At 50.1% G+C, this 15,421-nt stretch overlaps 2 protein-coding genes across 5 annotated transcripts in view; one reads left to right on the top strand and one right to left on the bottom strand.

The window, feature by feature from the left end:
• UNC45B (unc-45 myosin chaperone B) overlaps positions 1–14,087 on the top strand; it is a 28,940-nt gene extending 14,853 nt beyond the window's left edge. For 3 of the 4 annotated variants that reach the window (XM_082373939.1, XM_082373938.1, XM_082373940.1), the window contains exons 10-20: positions 1,199–1,499; positions 2,430–2,524; positions 2,671–2,812; positions 3,563–3,703; positions 5,077–5,204; positions 6,120–6,186; positions 7,110–7,223; positions 7,583–7,698; positions 8,514–8,631; positions 10,800–10,955; positions 13,433–14,087. In XM_082373939.1, coding sequence (XP_082230065.1) covers positions 1,199–1,499; positions 2,430–2,524; positions 2,671–2,812; positions 3,563–3,703; positions 5,077–5,204; positions 6,120–6,186; positions 7,110–7,223; positions 7,583–7,698; positions 8,514–8,631; positions 10,800–10,955; positions 13,433–13,693 — 1,639 coding nt within the window. In that variant the 3' untranslated portion in view covers positions 13,694–14,087. Of the gene's footprint in view, positions 1–1,198; positions 1,500–2,429; positions 2,525–2,670; positions 2,813–3,562; positions 3,704–5,076; positions 5,205–6,119; positions 6,187–7,109; positions 7,224–7,582; positions 7,699–8,513; positions 8,632–9,426; positions 10,767–10,799; positions 10,956–13,432 lie in introns of those variants that run through there. The other variant, XM_082373941.1, reaches the window with a different exon arrangement.
• The window catches only part of NLE1 (notchless homolog 1), an 86,607-nt gene that overhangs the window by 26,572 nt on the left and 44,614 nt on the right, over positions 1–15,421 (bottom strand). The gene's annotated exons all lie outside the window — the stretch shown is intronic.

Genomic DNA, 15,421 nt, shown 5'->3' with positions numbered 1-15,421 from the left:
CCCTCCAGGGAGGTGCTTCATCAGGGGCCAGGGGCTGGGTGGAGGTTCAGGCACCAGCTGGCATAAGGAACCAGTTTAAAGGGCAGACCCCAACTAATTATGCAAGGCTGGTTCCCCGGCACTGAGTGGGAAGAAGATGAGGCACAGGACACAGATTGTCAGAGCTGGAGGGGCGCCCGGAGCTCCCAAGGCTGATCCTTCTCGCCCAGAGGGACTTGCCCAGTTACCCAGCCAGAGGCAGATGTGGGACCGGAGCCCAGGTCTCTGACTCTTGCTCCACGCTCTCTTCTTTCATTTATACACATCTACATTTGCACTGTGCACATCTGCCCGGATTCCCCACATCAAATCAACCTGGGCAGATCACGGAAGGATCAGAAGGTGTGTCACCTCTGATGTCCTCACACAGAGATCCTTCCGTAGAGTAGATGATAGTAGATTTTGAAAGGAAGGCAGAAACTTCAGGCTCTTCTAGTCTACCCCTCACCCCTGACTTGTTAGGGGAAGGGACTGGACCAGACAGGGGATTGACTGGCTCAGGCTACATCGTGACTCAGCTACACGGCAGAGTCAGGTCGTGCGGCAGGCATCACGGTAGCCCTATTGTGCTGTGGTGGCTGCTGTCCTGTCCCACCAGACACCCCAGCTTCTGGGAAGCCTGTTGGATGACAGCTCTCACCTGTCACCTCTCTTTGGGGACTTGCCTTGGCTGAGGACAGCTGTTCACCCTTCTCAGGGCAGCCAGCATCCAATGACTTGTCCCTCACCCCAACTTGGAACAACTTTGAAGGGTGTCTTGGCTCTGGAACTCTTCGCAAGCTGAGGCTTTGTCATGACCGCATCTCAGTCCAGTGCCTCCCTCCATCCAGGCCTGATTTCTTCCCTTTCCCAACAGGTGTTGATCCCAAGAGCTCTCCCGAATAAACTTCCTGAGTGTCAGTCCCCATCTGAGTGTGCTTCTTGAGGAACACATCTATGACTTCATTTATCCCCATTGTAACTCTGAGAAGTAGTAGTGCTATCCTCAGTTTCCAGATCAAGAAGCTGAGGCTCAGAGAGGTTCAGTGAATTGCCCCAGGTCACACAGCACATGAGTGTTGGATCTAGGATGCAAAAACAAATCTGTCTGTCCCCAAATCTCACACTCCTCCCACTCCCCTTGGCCAGTTCTCTTGACCACGCTGGCCCTCTGTTTTAGGGGCAAGTTTGACCCCCAGGACATGGACAAGAATGTGATTGCCATCCAGACGGTGTCAGGGATCCTGCAGGGCCCCTTTGACCTGGGCAATCAGCTGCTGGGACTGAAAGGAGTGATGGAGATGATGGTGGCTCTGTGTAGCTCAGAGCGTGAGACGGACCAGCTGGTGGCCGTGGAGGCCCTCATCCATGCCTCCACCAAGCTCAGCCGTGCCACATTCATCATCACCAACGGCGTGTCACTGCTCAAAAATATCTACAAGACCACCCAAAACGAGAAGATCAAGATCCGCACGCTGGTGGTGAGTGCGCTGGGTACCAGACACTGTGCCGGGCATCAGTGACACCAGAATGAATGAGACGTGGTCCCTGTCCTTGAGGAGACCACGCCCTAAGCACCCAGATCCACCCACAGGCCCCTGCAGATTGGGGTGATAAGCAGGAGGCTGTGAGAACGTGGATTCAGGATGGGGGACCCTGCCACGTAACCCTAACAATGATCTCCTCGATGCTTTTGAACGACACAAACACTGATGAGCTTTTTTTGCCCACCAAGTAGTTTCACTGCAAACTCCAAAAACTCAAGTTTGTTTCCTTAATCGGTTTCTATATAGCACATTTAAACCTGCTGCATTGTTTCCATTTTCATTTTATAGAAATAACTTCCTTTTTCTTGACAACAATTACAGTGAAGATTTGAGTCATTGATCTGTTTGTTTGGTTTTTTTTTTTTCGTTCATATCAATTAAAAGAAAACTAATTTTAGCTTCTCCATTGTGAGTTTTCTCTTACGGAAGACATTTTTTTTCCTAGCAAGAGTCCAAATTTTTTCCTGGGTAAAAATCTGCACATCTGAATCTGCCCCCCAACAAAAATATGATTTCACAGACAGTTTTTGTGCCATAAGTTTTATCATTGTGGTTACAGATATGGTTAGTATTATCCTGTGCTGATTTTTCAAAATGATAGACACAAAACATCTACGTGGGCAAAATGGTGGGGGAAAAGGGTAAGTTAAAAACCTCCAGCTTTGTGGGCATCTACCCTAACCTGGAAGCCTCAGGGAAGGCATCTCGGAAAGGTGACACCTGCCCTGAGTTCTGCAGGATGCAGAGAGGTTTATCCAGGCAAAGAAAAGGGGCAAATTGTTCCAGCCACAGGGACCCGTTTGAGCAAGGCCTCGTTCCCAGGCCTTGGTGTCTCTGATCCTACACATCTCCCCTCCTCCCCAGGGACTCTGTAAACTTGGCTCTGCGGGAGGCACAGACTATGGTCTCAGGCAGTTTGCAGAAGGGTCGACAGAGAAGCTGGCCAAACACTGCCGCAAGTAAGGGGGTCCTATTTCCCCAAGCCCACCATCTTCTCTCGGGGATGTGCCCTAGTGGATGCCAGATCCTAAAAAGCCGCCCACCTGCTGCCCTGAATTGCTTCACTCTTGCCCCAGTCCCAGCACCCTTGCCTCCCCTCCCCCAGGTGGCTGTGCAACACGTCCACAGACACCCAGACCCGGCGATGGGCAGTGGAGGGCCTGGCCTACCTCACGCTGGACGCCGACGTGAAGGATGACTTTGTTCAGGACATCCCTGCCCTGCAGGCCATGTTGGAGCTGGCCAAGGCAAGTGTGGCCCTGGCCTCTGGCCTCAGGATCTGCTGGATTCAGGCTCACGGGGCTGTACGCTGAGCATGGGAAATCAGACCCCCCTGTCCTCATCCTGACTCTACCTCCTAACTCTTCCTGTAAACCTGGGTTGGTCATTTCCCTCTGTCTGGCCCTCATCTTTCCTGACTGTAAAATGGGCTCAAAACTCTTCATGCCTTCCAGGCAGTGGGAGGATGAATAAGATGAGGGTATTTTTTTCCTGAGATCCGCCCCCCTCCTCCCCCCCACCAAGGGAGTTGAGGTTTTTGAGGGACCGAGGGGCAGTACCTGGCCTCTTCTGGGCCCCTCCCTCCATCCCAGTCCCTCCCAGATGCCCTTCCTCCTCTGCTGGGCCACCTCCCCCCACGCCCCTCCTCTCCCCGCTCTTTCCCGCCACTAAAGGGTGGAAGTGTGGGACGGAGTTTCCACCAAAGGGTGTCCAGCTCCCACCCTATCCCAGTGCAGTGTGATGGAAAGCCTATGGGACTGGGCTTTTGAAAGGGGCACAAAGCAAAGAGCGCACTGAGAGGACTCCCGTTCGTGCTCTGGGGTGCTGTTGAGGGGAGCAGAGCCCGGGTGAGCAGAGCCAGCTCCTCTCCCGCGGGGCCACGCCAGCCACGCTCCTCCCAAACCAGCCTGCCTGTGAGGGAGCCTCTTGGAGGCAGTGGTTTGTTCTCAGGTTTCCTTGCTGCCTGTCCCCTCCTATCCCCCACCTCCTGCCTCCAGACCCCTGACAAGACCATCCTGTACTCGGTGGCCACCACCCTGGTGAACTGTACCAACAGCTACGACGTCAAGGAGGTCATCCCTGAGCTGGTGCAGCTGGCCAAGTTCTCCAAGCAGCACGTGCCCGAGGAGCACCCCAAGGTGGGGAAGGGGATGGCCGGGATTGGTGGTGGGGGGAAGCTGTACCACCGGACCGCCAGAGAGGTGGGAAGGACAGTTAATGATGTTCAGGCGCCATGCCTGTGTGTCTGGGAGGATTTGGTGGAAGACGCAGAAGAATTGAAGAGGATCATGGTCAGTTTCCCTCACTAGGTGGCACTTGTGTTTTTTCTTAGTGTTAATGTTCTGTGGAGGGGGAGGAGGAATTGACAATTTATAGTCAGAGAAACCAAATGGAGCCAGGATGAACGTTTTCCAGTTTATGTTGTTGATTTCATGGACATCTGACAGTTAGTTGTATTTCATGTTTTCCACATTTATACAAATTTTATTTTCTGGGATATCTGGATTTGGGGATATGAGTGCTAAGTACGAATAATGAGAAGTGGAGGGACGGGGGATCAGGGGCAGCCCAGGTGTCACAAATCCCCTTGGGACCCTCCCCACAATGATTCCCTGCACGCAACGGCATACTTTGTATGTGGTTTGTATATGACTATATATGCATTGTATTTCCAGCCAATAAAACATTTAGATTTTTTAAAAAATGACCAAAGTCATATAACCATGTTGCAAAACAAACACAAATGTGACAGTAGAGAAAAGAAAATAGCTACTTGCGATTACATCATCTCCCTCTGAGCACTACTGTCATTTTGGTGTGTTATATCACCTACCAGAGGCTCTTTATTTCTGTGTGTTTTAAAAAGAATAGTTATAATCAGGGGACCTCCCTGGTGGTCCAGTGGCTAAGACTCTGTGCTCCCAATGCAGGGGACCTGGGTCTGACCCCTGGTCCGGGAACTAGATCCCACATGCTGCAACTAAGAGCTCGCATGCCGAAACTAGAGATCCTGCGTGGCTCAACTAAGACCCAGCGCAGCCAAATAAATAAATAAATAAATAAAAAAGAAAAAATAATAAAAATAGTTATAATCAGAATGTAGTTATTATTTTGTACCCAATTTGGGGAAAATACTTTAGATGTTTTCCACACTGCTATGTCGTTCTCTGAATCATTTTTTAAAGCTGCATAGGATTTCACGCAGCCAAGGGTGTGTAGCATGTTCTGCCGTCATGAAGTTTTAACGTGGCTTCTAGAGATTGCCTCTTCCCAGCCACCCTGAGGATTATCTGTAGAGACTATTCAACCCTGGGGCTGACCCAATCCACTGTTAGGTCAGCTTTATCAGCTCTCTCTCCCCTCCCACCCCTGCTTACCCACCCCGCCCCCATGCATAGCCTAATGGAAAGCTAGCCTTCTGCAAGGAAGTAACATCTAGGTCATCTAGGGTTTTGGATGGTCTTCCTTCTCTTTCGGGATTGATTTCCTTGCCATCTTTTCATCTCCCCAGGACAAGAAGGACTTTGTGGACAAGCGGGTGAACCGGCTTCTGAAGGCCGGCGTCATCTCAGCGCTGGCCTGCATGGTGAAAGCAGACAATGCCATCCTCACTGACCAGACCAAAGAGTTGCTGGCCAGGTGCGGCTGCAGCAGTTCAGTGCTGGGATCTGAGGGGCCTGGAGGCAGGAGGCTGGGTGGGGAGACGGAGATGGCAGGGGTGGGGAGTAAATGAGGGAATGAGCCATTAGGGGTCTGAAGAGGAGGCTGATGGGGGTCAACACTGAAAAGTGACCCGGCGGGCAGGTCATCACAGGGGCAACTTTGCATTGGGAGGAAAGAGGTCACTGCTGACCTGGTTCCCAGGCCCTGAAATGCCAAAGATGAAAGGCACGGTTTCTGTGCAGCCTGACGGGAGGCACACAGGCTCACAGTTACCACACGACGCGGCAGGTGCCATGATGGGGGACATACAGAGGACAGGCTGGAGCACGAGCAGTGGCCCCCAACTGGCCAGACTGGAGGGCAGGTGGCTAGGCAGCTAGGAAGGCCTCCTGGAAGATGTAACAACTCAGGGGAACCCTGAAGGAAAAAAAGGAGCCACTCAAATGCAGCAGAAGGAAGGGTTCCAGGCAGAGGGAACAGCGTACGCAAAGACCCTGAGGATGGAGGGGGAATGAGTGGATGAGGACGGGGTTCTCCAGGGAGATGTCTGGAGCATGGAGGGCACAGGAGAGAGTGGTGCTAGATGAGACCAGAGAGGACGGCAAGGGCCGGAACACGGTGGTCCTGGGGTGCTTCCATGTGGAAGAGTTTCTCCTGGGTGGTGGGCAGCAGGAAGCCATTTGGCATCTCCCTAAACAGGGATGGGGCCGCTGCTTGCAGCTACATCTGGTCTCACTTCCTCCCCAGCCACTTATGTCCATGGCAGTATCTTCCCAAGGTTAGTTCTGGGGCACGTGCTCACTGGTAGCACTTCCCAGAGCTTCACTGGGCCTGCTGATGCCTGGGAAGGGTGTGCTCATGCACTGAATGTCCTTTATCCTTGCTCTCCAGGGTATTCCTGGCACTGTGTGACAACCCAAAGGACCGAGGTACCATTGTGGCTCAAGGTGGTGGCAAGGTACATTGGGTGGGCTAAGGGGTCCTTGCCATCCTAGAAGGTGCTTCACTGGGGAGAAGCACACTTGTGTATGTGTGTGTATGTCTGTGTGTGTGCGTCTGTGTGTGTGTATACGTGTCTCTGTGTGTTTGTGTGTCTATGTGTGTAATTGTGTCTCTGTGTGTATGTATGTCTCTGTGTGTGTCTCTTCATTTGTGTACATGTGTGTCTCTTTGTGTGTGTATGTGTGTGTGCACGTTCTTTGCCTGGCCCAAGAATGATGCACCCCCTGCCCCAACCCGACCTCTGGAATACAGTCATTAAGGTATCTGTGCTGTCAGTGCCTAAGTCTATGAAGTGTCATGGGATTTACTGTGGGATCCCATTTATCCTCCTTGTTACTGGAAGGAACCCTGGTGCAGATAGAGACCGTGGGCTTTGCTATAGACGGCTTGTCATCGAGTCCTTGACTGTCCCCTTTTTAACTGCGCAACTTCGGGCAAATTACTTAATCTCCCTGAGCCACAGTTTCCTCATCTGTAAAACAAGGGAGAACATCACACACTCACTTTCCAGAATGTCACAAGGATTAGAGAAAATACACTTAAGTGTTGGCTCATAGGAGGTGCTCGGTGAGTGGCCGCTATTACAATTAGGTTTGACTTAGTCAGAAAGTAAAAAATGATTGATTTATTTTTCCAAAAGCCACATGAACGTATGGATGGGTGGGGAAGAGGGTGGGCGAAGATCTCCATGTGTGCTGGGAACCAAGGGGAGTGAATCCGTGATTAAGAATTTAACTGTTTTCCATGATGCTCAAGAGTTGACTCTATTACAGAGTCTTCCTGAACTTCTGATGGAACAGACAGCAGTTGGAGAGGGAGGTTCGGGAGAGAGGCCTCTGTATATCTGTGACCGAGGAGTGACTGTGCCCTTTCTTGCAGGCCCTGATTCCCCTGGCTTTAGAGGGCACAGACGTGGGCAAGGTGAAGGCAGCCCATGCTCTAGCGAAGATCGCTGCAGTCTCCAATCCAGACATCGCCTTCCCTGGGGAGCGGGTGGGTGATGGGGGCGGTGGGGTGGTAGTGATGGGAGGAATCTGCTCCCAGGGGCCCTTCCCCTTGTCACCCTACCCCTGGCCTGGGAGGGGGCGTGGTGCTGCCACAAAGAGGGCCATGAATTGGAGGTGCGTGGATCCCAGGCCTGGCTCTACCACTGACGAAAAAGGCCGTCCCCTTGGAAACTCAGTTATCTCATCTTCGAAGTAAAGGAAATAATCCCGCCCCTCAGGATCATTGTGAAGATTGAATCAGACAATGGGTGGGCACGTGCATTGGAAATTCTAGAGCTGGGCACCTGTAAATGACTGGGGGGACATGGTCTCTACCTGACCACTCCTTGACGCCTCCCCCCACAGGTGTACGAGGTGGTGCGGCCCCTTGTGAGACTCCTGGACACACAGAGGGATGGGCTCCAGAACTACGAGGCTCTCCTAGGCCTCACCAACCTGTCTGCGCGGAGTGACAAACTCCGGTGAGTGGGGCGTAGAGGGAGCAGGGGTGGAGAGAGGTGTCCCACGAAGTGTTGGTGGAAATGTCACAGGTACCGTGTGTGCTTTTCTCTGAGGACAGGCTCGAAGGCAGTGGGTAGAAATGACCGTGGGAGGGATTTGAGCTAGCACTTGGAAAGACCACAGTGAATGTGCAAAGCCAAAGGAGACTGGAAAGACATTTCTCTCTGAAGTAGTAGAAAAGATATCAGGTGGATGGGTGGGGATAAAGTGTTCCCACCCATCCCCGGAAGCAGGGGGATGGTGGGATTGGGTTGAAATTCTTTTGATTGCAAGTGGCAGAAAACTCAACTCCAACTGGTTTAAGCATAAAGGGAATTTAATGACTCAGGTCATTAATGACTCATCTGGGATAAACCAGATTCAGGTGCGGCTTGATGCAGTGGTTACAAAGCTGTCCTAGATCCTACATCTCTCCACCTCTTCTGTCTGTATTGTCTTAATTTTCAGACAGGCTCTTCCCCTCTCTCATGATCACATGAGGGTTGCTCCAGACTTCACATCTTCTTGGCTTCATCTCCAGCAGGAGAGAGAAAGACATTCCCCAGCAATAATACAAGAGAATCTCCAGCTGGGTGACATGTTCATCCCAGACCCTGTTGCTATGGCCAGGATGCTGTGCTATGTCATTGGACGCCCCTCCTGGAGCTGGCGGTGGGATTACTGCCATCTAAACCATGCTGGCTGAGGATGTGGAATGGCCCTTGGGTGGCCAAAACCCCAAATGCTCATTACAGAGGACTCAGCAGCCTCTCTTCTTCCACCCCTCACACCCTAGGCAGAAGATCTTTAAGGAGAAGGCCTTGCCAGATATTGAGAACTACATGTTTGAGAACCATGACCAGCTGCGGCAGGCAGCCACCGAGTGCATGTGCAACATGGTGGTGAGCAAGGAGGTGAGGGGGCTCAGGATGGGAGTCATCAAGGCATGGAGAGTCGGGCCACAGGTCAGGGCCTGGCGCTAGACTGGGGGCTGTTACAGTGGTATTAAGGCAACATTTTGTCAAAGAACCCAGGAATCCCTGAATCTTTCCTAGATGACAGCCTCCCTCCCTATAGGGACCCCGAGAGGAATATAATGCACAAAGGAGACAAAGGAAAATACACAAAGTAATATCATCCCTAGCTGTGGCTTTGACCCCAAAGCTTGGGCTGGATGGTGTAGAAGTCCCATTTCCCCAAGTTATTTACTAAATAATCTCATAGCAAAAAAGATATGAGGCCAGGGCCTCTTAGATGTCAAGAGAGGCTAGACCACTTGGATCTGTTGAAGCTCCACATATATAAAAAAATGAAGAAATGCAAAAACAGTCACAAACGATTTTAGAATATGTTAAATGTTAACATTTAATGAACGATCGCTGTCTCCATAGAAAATGCAGTGCACTATAACTGTGTTCGTCACAGAATAATTATAGGATTTGTAAAAATAAAATGAATTCAGAACACATCAATGGCTTCATGGTCTGGTACTGGGATAAATTATCACCATATGATGAATGAATGTCTCCTTCTTTCCATCCTGGCAGAGCACTGCTGTGCCTGTAGGTAGAACCTCATCAGAGGTAACAACAGGGTTGAAATCTGAGGCCCTTTGTTAACATGACAACCAGGGCTAGTGGCCGAGTGTGAGACCCGCTCTGTTGCCCCTCAGTTCTTAACTCAAGTCTTGGATGTTCTCACTGTTATAGGAGGAAAACCTGATCCATGAGAGCCTTTTAAAGTCAAAAGAAGTAAAGCTACCACAGTCCATCAGGGAGCTGGCCTGAGGCTGGGCTGGGGGCCTGGCAGCCACGTGGGAGAAGAGAGTGTATCCAAAGACAGCGGAGGGGAGAGTGATGGGATGGGGAGCAGCCTCCCCGGCGGGGAGCACCAGCTGCCACAACAACCCGAATCAAAATGAACAGTGGTCCCAACAGGAAAGAAGTTCATTTCTCACTCACATCATTTCTCGCTCACGTTGGGATCAGGTGGCTCGCTTCCAAGCAATGACTTAGGGATGCAGCCATCTTCAATCATCAATAACTATACCCCCCCTCCAAAAAAAGAACTGTCTCTCCCTCTGCCACCTTGAGAGTGGTCTCCATTCAGATGGGGAATGGGGAGACAGACCACAGGAGAGACCCCTGTAGCGCTCCACTATGGTGGCCTGGAAGTGACACACATTACATCCATTCATGTTCTGTAATGAGAATGAGGTCATGGCCGTATTTAGTGCAAGAGATGGGGAATGCAGTCCTTTTGGGACAGCTGCTTTCCAGTCACACCTGTGCCCCGTGAGGGGACTGCGCTGACTGTCAGTATACTCTTACCTCTGAGGACCACTGCTCCAGCTTCAGGGAGTTGTAGGTAGAGGTTTATAACCTGGGCAGCTGTGACCTTTGACCCCTCTTGGCGTTCCCCTTCTAGGACACCTCACCCAACAAAATGCCCTTAAATTTAACCAACCAGATTTTACTATAGAGCAGAGGGGTGGGGAGGGTCAGTGTGCTTTCAGACATGTCAGGGCCCTGGGCCCCGGGAGGCTCTTCTCCTGGCTTTTGGGTGCTTGGGAAGCCTCATCCCTCACCTGGTGAATGGTACAGCAGCTCTTGAGTACCATGTAAACTACCCAACTGTCTACTGCTCTTGCCAAGCCTCTGTGCCTTCAGGGACTGCAAAGTCATTTAACGGCAGACCCTGAAGGCCCATCCGTTGTGGGAGAAACAGTCCAGGCTTCCCCAAAGGGAAGTGAAACATGGCTCTTCAGGCAACATCTACCCTTCAGAAGTCTGTGCCTGCCCTTTCCCCAGGGGTTGGAGCGCTGAATGCAAACAGAGGCGACAGCGAATGCTATACAAGGAACCCCTTATTCTCTTTAACCTTTTAGCTGGAGGACTCTGTAGCACGTTCATCTAGCTAGTCAGAGAAGACTTCCTGGAGGAGGAGGTGTCATGGGTGAGCTGCTCAGAGAGAAGCTCTGAGGGATCTTGGGTCAGAGAATATGGCTCCAGATGCATCTTTCCCTCTCCAGGCTGGGCAGGTGGGGGCATTTTTCTCTGAGCCATGTACCCGCCTCCCACAGGTACAGGAGAGGTTCCTGGCTGATGGGAATGACCGGCTGAAGCTGGTGGTGCTGCTCTGCGGGGAGGATGATGACAAGCTGCAGAATGCGGCCGCGGGGGCGCTGGCCATGCTGACGGCAGCGCATAAGAAACTGTGCTTCAAGATGACTCAAGTGGTGAGAGCGGGCCCTAGGGACTCTGGGGAATCCCCCCACCCCCAGCCCACACTGCCCTGCATGATCCTCTGGGGGGGAGGCCAGCCCCTGTATCTGTTCCTACCACTTAAAGAGAGGAGACTCTATACGCTTCGACCCCTTACACTCATTATTTGGACTCCCTAAGTGTGCTAACTCACTTTGGTGGTGCTTATAAGTCATTTCTTAAGAATAATGACGATAATAATAATAGCACTAACTATTGCCGTGGAGTCCCTGAGCTCCCCAAGAGAAGAATGGATGTGGTTGGGTTACCATCCACAGTTTGGCGAAGAGGCAGCAGATTCTCTTAAGTTCACGTGATGACCAGACCCTTTGTGGGACTGTGGCCACCTCAGCAGGTGTAATGAGAGTGATACTGACACAGCCGCAAACAAGGGGATGCAAAATGAAAGTTTCCTTATTTCACCAAACTGAACTTAGTTTGTGGGCATCACATTCACTGATGGTGAAAAATGTAAACATCTCAAAAAAAATGTAAACATCTCAATTCAAATATTTTAAAGCAAGTCTGCTTTAAAGGCAGGCTCTTTTAGATAGCCAGCTTAAGGCAGGTGTGTGTGTGTGTGTGTGTGTGTGTGTGTTCTCTAAATTCCATGGGGGCTTATGCTGTCCTGGCACCAGGGGAGGGGTCTCTCTCCTAGATGTAGCTCATCCTGCTTGGTCCCTGGCCTTTAGCACTTTCCCTAAGGCAAGTTTTTCAAAATTGTAAGATGTGTAAGAGTCACACGGAGGGCTGGTTAAAACACTTTCCCCAGATATTCTGACTGAGTAGATCAGAGGTGGGGTGCTTCCAGCCTGGGGACCACAGGCTGCTGTCCTAAGGCAGCTTCTGCTGAAGTTACTGGTCACACATTTCTGTCACCAGGCCCCGCAGGGTGCTCTGTGACTCCTCCACTTACTGTTCTCCAGGCGCTGCTCTAAGTGCTTGCACCTATTATGTCATTCCATCTTCCCAACAACCCTGTGCAGTGGGCATGATTATTATTATCCTCATTTACCGATGGTGAAACCGAGCTCAGAAAAGTAATAGCCCAACACCACATAGCCAGTTAGATAGGAGGGGACTGGGATCCTTCAGGATTGCAACCCACTCTTGGCCACTTCTTCCATCTTCTCAAGGGCCTCAGAAATCCTGGCTGCATTCCTGTCCCAGGGAGCGATAGGCACTAGACCCATGATCAATTACGCATCAGCATAAAATCTTTCCCTGAACCCTACCACAGCTAGCTGAACTTTCCTTTCCTTTCCCTGTGGTAGGATACAGTGCAGAGTTTACAAAAGTCTGCTTAGAAGCTCCAAAGAAATAATTTGCCTTTTCTTCCTCTCTGTATCTGCCTCCCCATCTGATAGCGGTGTATGTAGAAAGGTATCCCTGCTAACTACTGGAGGGTAACAGCTCTGAGGAAGCAAAGGGGAAATTGTTGGATTAGTGCCTAAAATCATCATTCCTGTCCACTTCTACTTGATGGGCTCTTACTATGCTCTAGCCATAATGCTAAGCTCTTTTCATGTGTCATATCATTAGATCATCACAATATTATGAGGTAAGATAACAGATGAGGCTCCTGAGGCTTGGAGAGGTTAAATAATTTAGCGAAGGTCATACAGTTGGTTAAGTGGCTGAGTTGGGACCTGAACACTAGTCTCTCTGACTCCAAAACCCATACTGATAATTATTCTCTTCTGTGTCTGTTGAATGTTGTTAAGTGTCAAGCCTCCTGGTTCTATTCTCAGCTCCATTTCTGTCTCCCGGGGGGTGATCAGAGTGGTCTAGAGTCCTGTCTCCCCAACGTACAGTAGTTGGGCTGCTTCACAACTGGGAATGGAGGAGAGAGATGGAGGAGGGGTGGAGGAGAGGGTACATGCCAGACTCCAGTGTAAATTCCAGTTGAAGTCAGGGCTGGTGGAGTGCATGCCTAGGGCATGTCTCTAAGGGGCACCTGGGTTGGCAGAAGCAGGCGTTGTGCATGCGTCCAGGGTTAGAATCCTCCTTTCTGAACACCCTCCATTCCCATTCCACTCAGGCATGCAGTGGGCCTGTCCCTTTGCTTCTCAAGATGCTTAAAAATTAAATGGATGTGTGGATGTTTATTCTCTACTATTTCCAGATGTGTGACCGTAGCTAAGTTACTTCCTCTCCTTGAACCCCAATTCCTCCACTTATAAAATGAAAAGGATTGGATTATTTCAAGTTCCTTCTAGTTCTTCAATTCCTGCCCTGGTCCTGGTAAGGAGATGGGCATCACCCAGCTAGTCCCAAGGGGCTCAAGTGGGCATATGCTGAGTCCCATACAGATAACCAGATGTGTGCTTGCCCTTTCAGAGCTCAGGATCTGGGCCTGGCCAAGGCCTTCTGTTTATCTTGTCCAAAATCTCCTTTCTTCATCCCCCCACTGATTCCTCCAATCCTTCCTTATCCTCCTCCCCACCTTCAGACGACTCAGTGGTTGGAGATCCTACAGCGGCTTTGCTTGCATGACCGGCTGTCAGTTCAACACCGGGGCCTGGTCATTGCCTACAACCTGGTGGCGGCTGATGCTGAGCTGGCCAAGAAGCTGGTGGAGAGTGAGTTGATGGAGATCCTGACTGTGGTGGGCAAACAAGAGCCGGACGAGAAGAGGGCAGCAGTGGTTCAGACAGCTCGGGAATGTCTCATCAAATGCATAGATTATGGCTTCATTAAACCAGTGTCTTAGACAGGGGCCCAGAGGGATGCTGGGGCTGCTCCTGTACTGTGCAGAGTTCTGAGCTATGAACTCCTGGGGTGTCAGTTCAGCTAGGGATCATAGCAGCGACCATGAAGTCTCCATATAAAAGAAGGATCTGATTGTCCCCTGAGTTGTGAATCTCCCCCTTTGCTCTAGGAAAGTTTGCATGTTTCATTAGCTCTCTTGTTCCTTGCATCTGTCATGTTTCCCAAATTCCTAGAATAATTTTCATCTGTGATTAGGAAGACAGGTTGGATAATTCTTTCTGTACCCATTCCAGAGGCCAGGGTAATGGGCTGGAGTTCTTTATATTTTGGAAAATGGATTGTGTGGTAAAGTAGGAACTAACAGGTGTGTGAATATAAACGTTAGTGCTGATGCATCTGGATGCTGAGCTGCGCTGGTTTTTATATCCTCTCTCCCATGCTGTTTGAATAAGGCTGCCTAGAACTGCATGTTTCAGCTGTAGTGCCCTGTCCCAGCCCCACGTCCATTCCCATCACTCAACTACAATGGAAGTACAGTTTATGTTCAAGAGTATGACATGATTTTTGCAATTTACTTGGGGAAATCTTCTAAGCAAGATGGATGTGATGAATATAAATAAGATCAACTCATAGTACTTTAAGCAAAAAAAAAAATTCATTGGTTCATATATCTTGTCAATGCAGGGAAAGGTCTGACATTGTTAGAACCAGGGCTCAAATGTTGTCATCAATATTCTTTTCTGTGTGAGGGCTTTTATCTCTCTGTCATCCCCCGTGTCATATCTTGGTTTTAATTTCCTCTGGGTTGGGCTTAATTTCTGGCAAGCTCTTTTCATCTGGTGGGAAAGATAGTGCCCAGAAGCTCCAGACTTCCACGTTTGTTTGTTTTTTCCCGTGGTTTGTGGGATCTTAGTTCCCCGACCAGGGATCGAACCCTGGCCCTCAGCCATGAATGTAAGGTGTCCTAACCACTGGACCGCCAGGGAATTCCCACATAGTTGTTATAGCTCATAATTATGGAAGAGAAGAGAGAGGACCATTCTTAATAACCCATCGACATTCCCAGAGATAACTCTGATATGTGTAGCTTGTATCACATTTCCATATATCACATTAACAGCACGAAGAAGAAAAATAATATGATTATTTCAATAGATGCAGGGAAAACATTTGATAAAATTAAACAACTCATGATAAAAAATTCCAGTAAACTAAAATTAGGAGACTTCACTAGTCTGATAAAGATTATCTACGTAAAGGCTACAGCCTAAATGATATTTAATGATCCCCCTGAGATTAAGAATGAGACACAGGACTTCCCTGGTGGCACAGTGGTTAAGAATCCTCCTGCCAATGCAGGGGACGTAGGTTCAATCCCTGGTCCAGGAAGATCCCACATACCATGGAGCAACTAAGCCCGTGCGCCACAACTACTGAGCCTGTGCTCTAGAGCCTGCGAGCCACAACTACTGAGCCTGTGCACCACAACTACTGAAGCCTGCACGCCTAGAGCCCGTGCTCCGCAACAAGAGAAGCCACTGCAATGAGAAGCCGGTGCACCGCAACGAAGAGTAGCCCCCGCTCACCACAACGAGAGAAAGCCTGCGTGCAGCAACAAAGACCCAGCGCGGCCAAAAAAAACCATAAAACAATACTTGCTATTACCAGTTCTATTTGGCTTTGTACTAGAGGTTCAAGCTAGTACAATAAGGCAAGAAAAGGAAATGAA

The sequence above is a fragment of the Balaenoptera borealis genome (assembly GCF_965194805.1).
Source record: "Balaenoptera borealis genome assembly, chromosome: 20".
NCBI lineage: Eukaryota > Metazoa > Chordata > Mammalia > Artiodactyla > Balaenopteridae > Balaenoptera > Balaenoptera borealis.
Note: the sequence above shows the minus strand (reverse complement) of the source record. Positions and strands in the feature narration are given on the sequence as shown.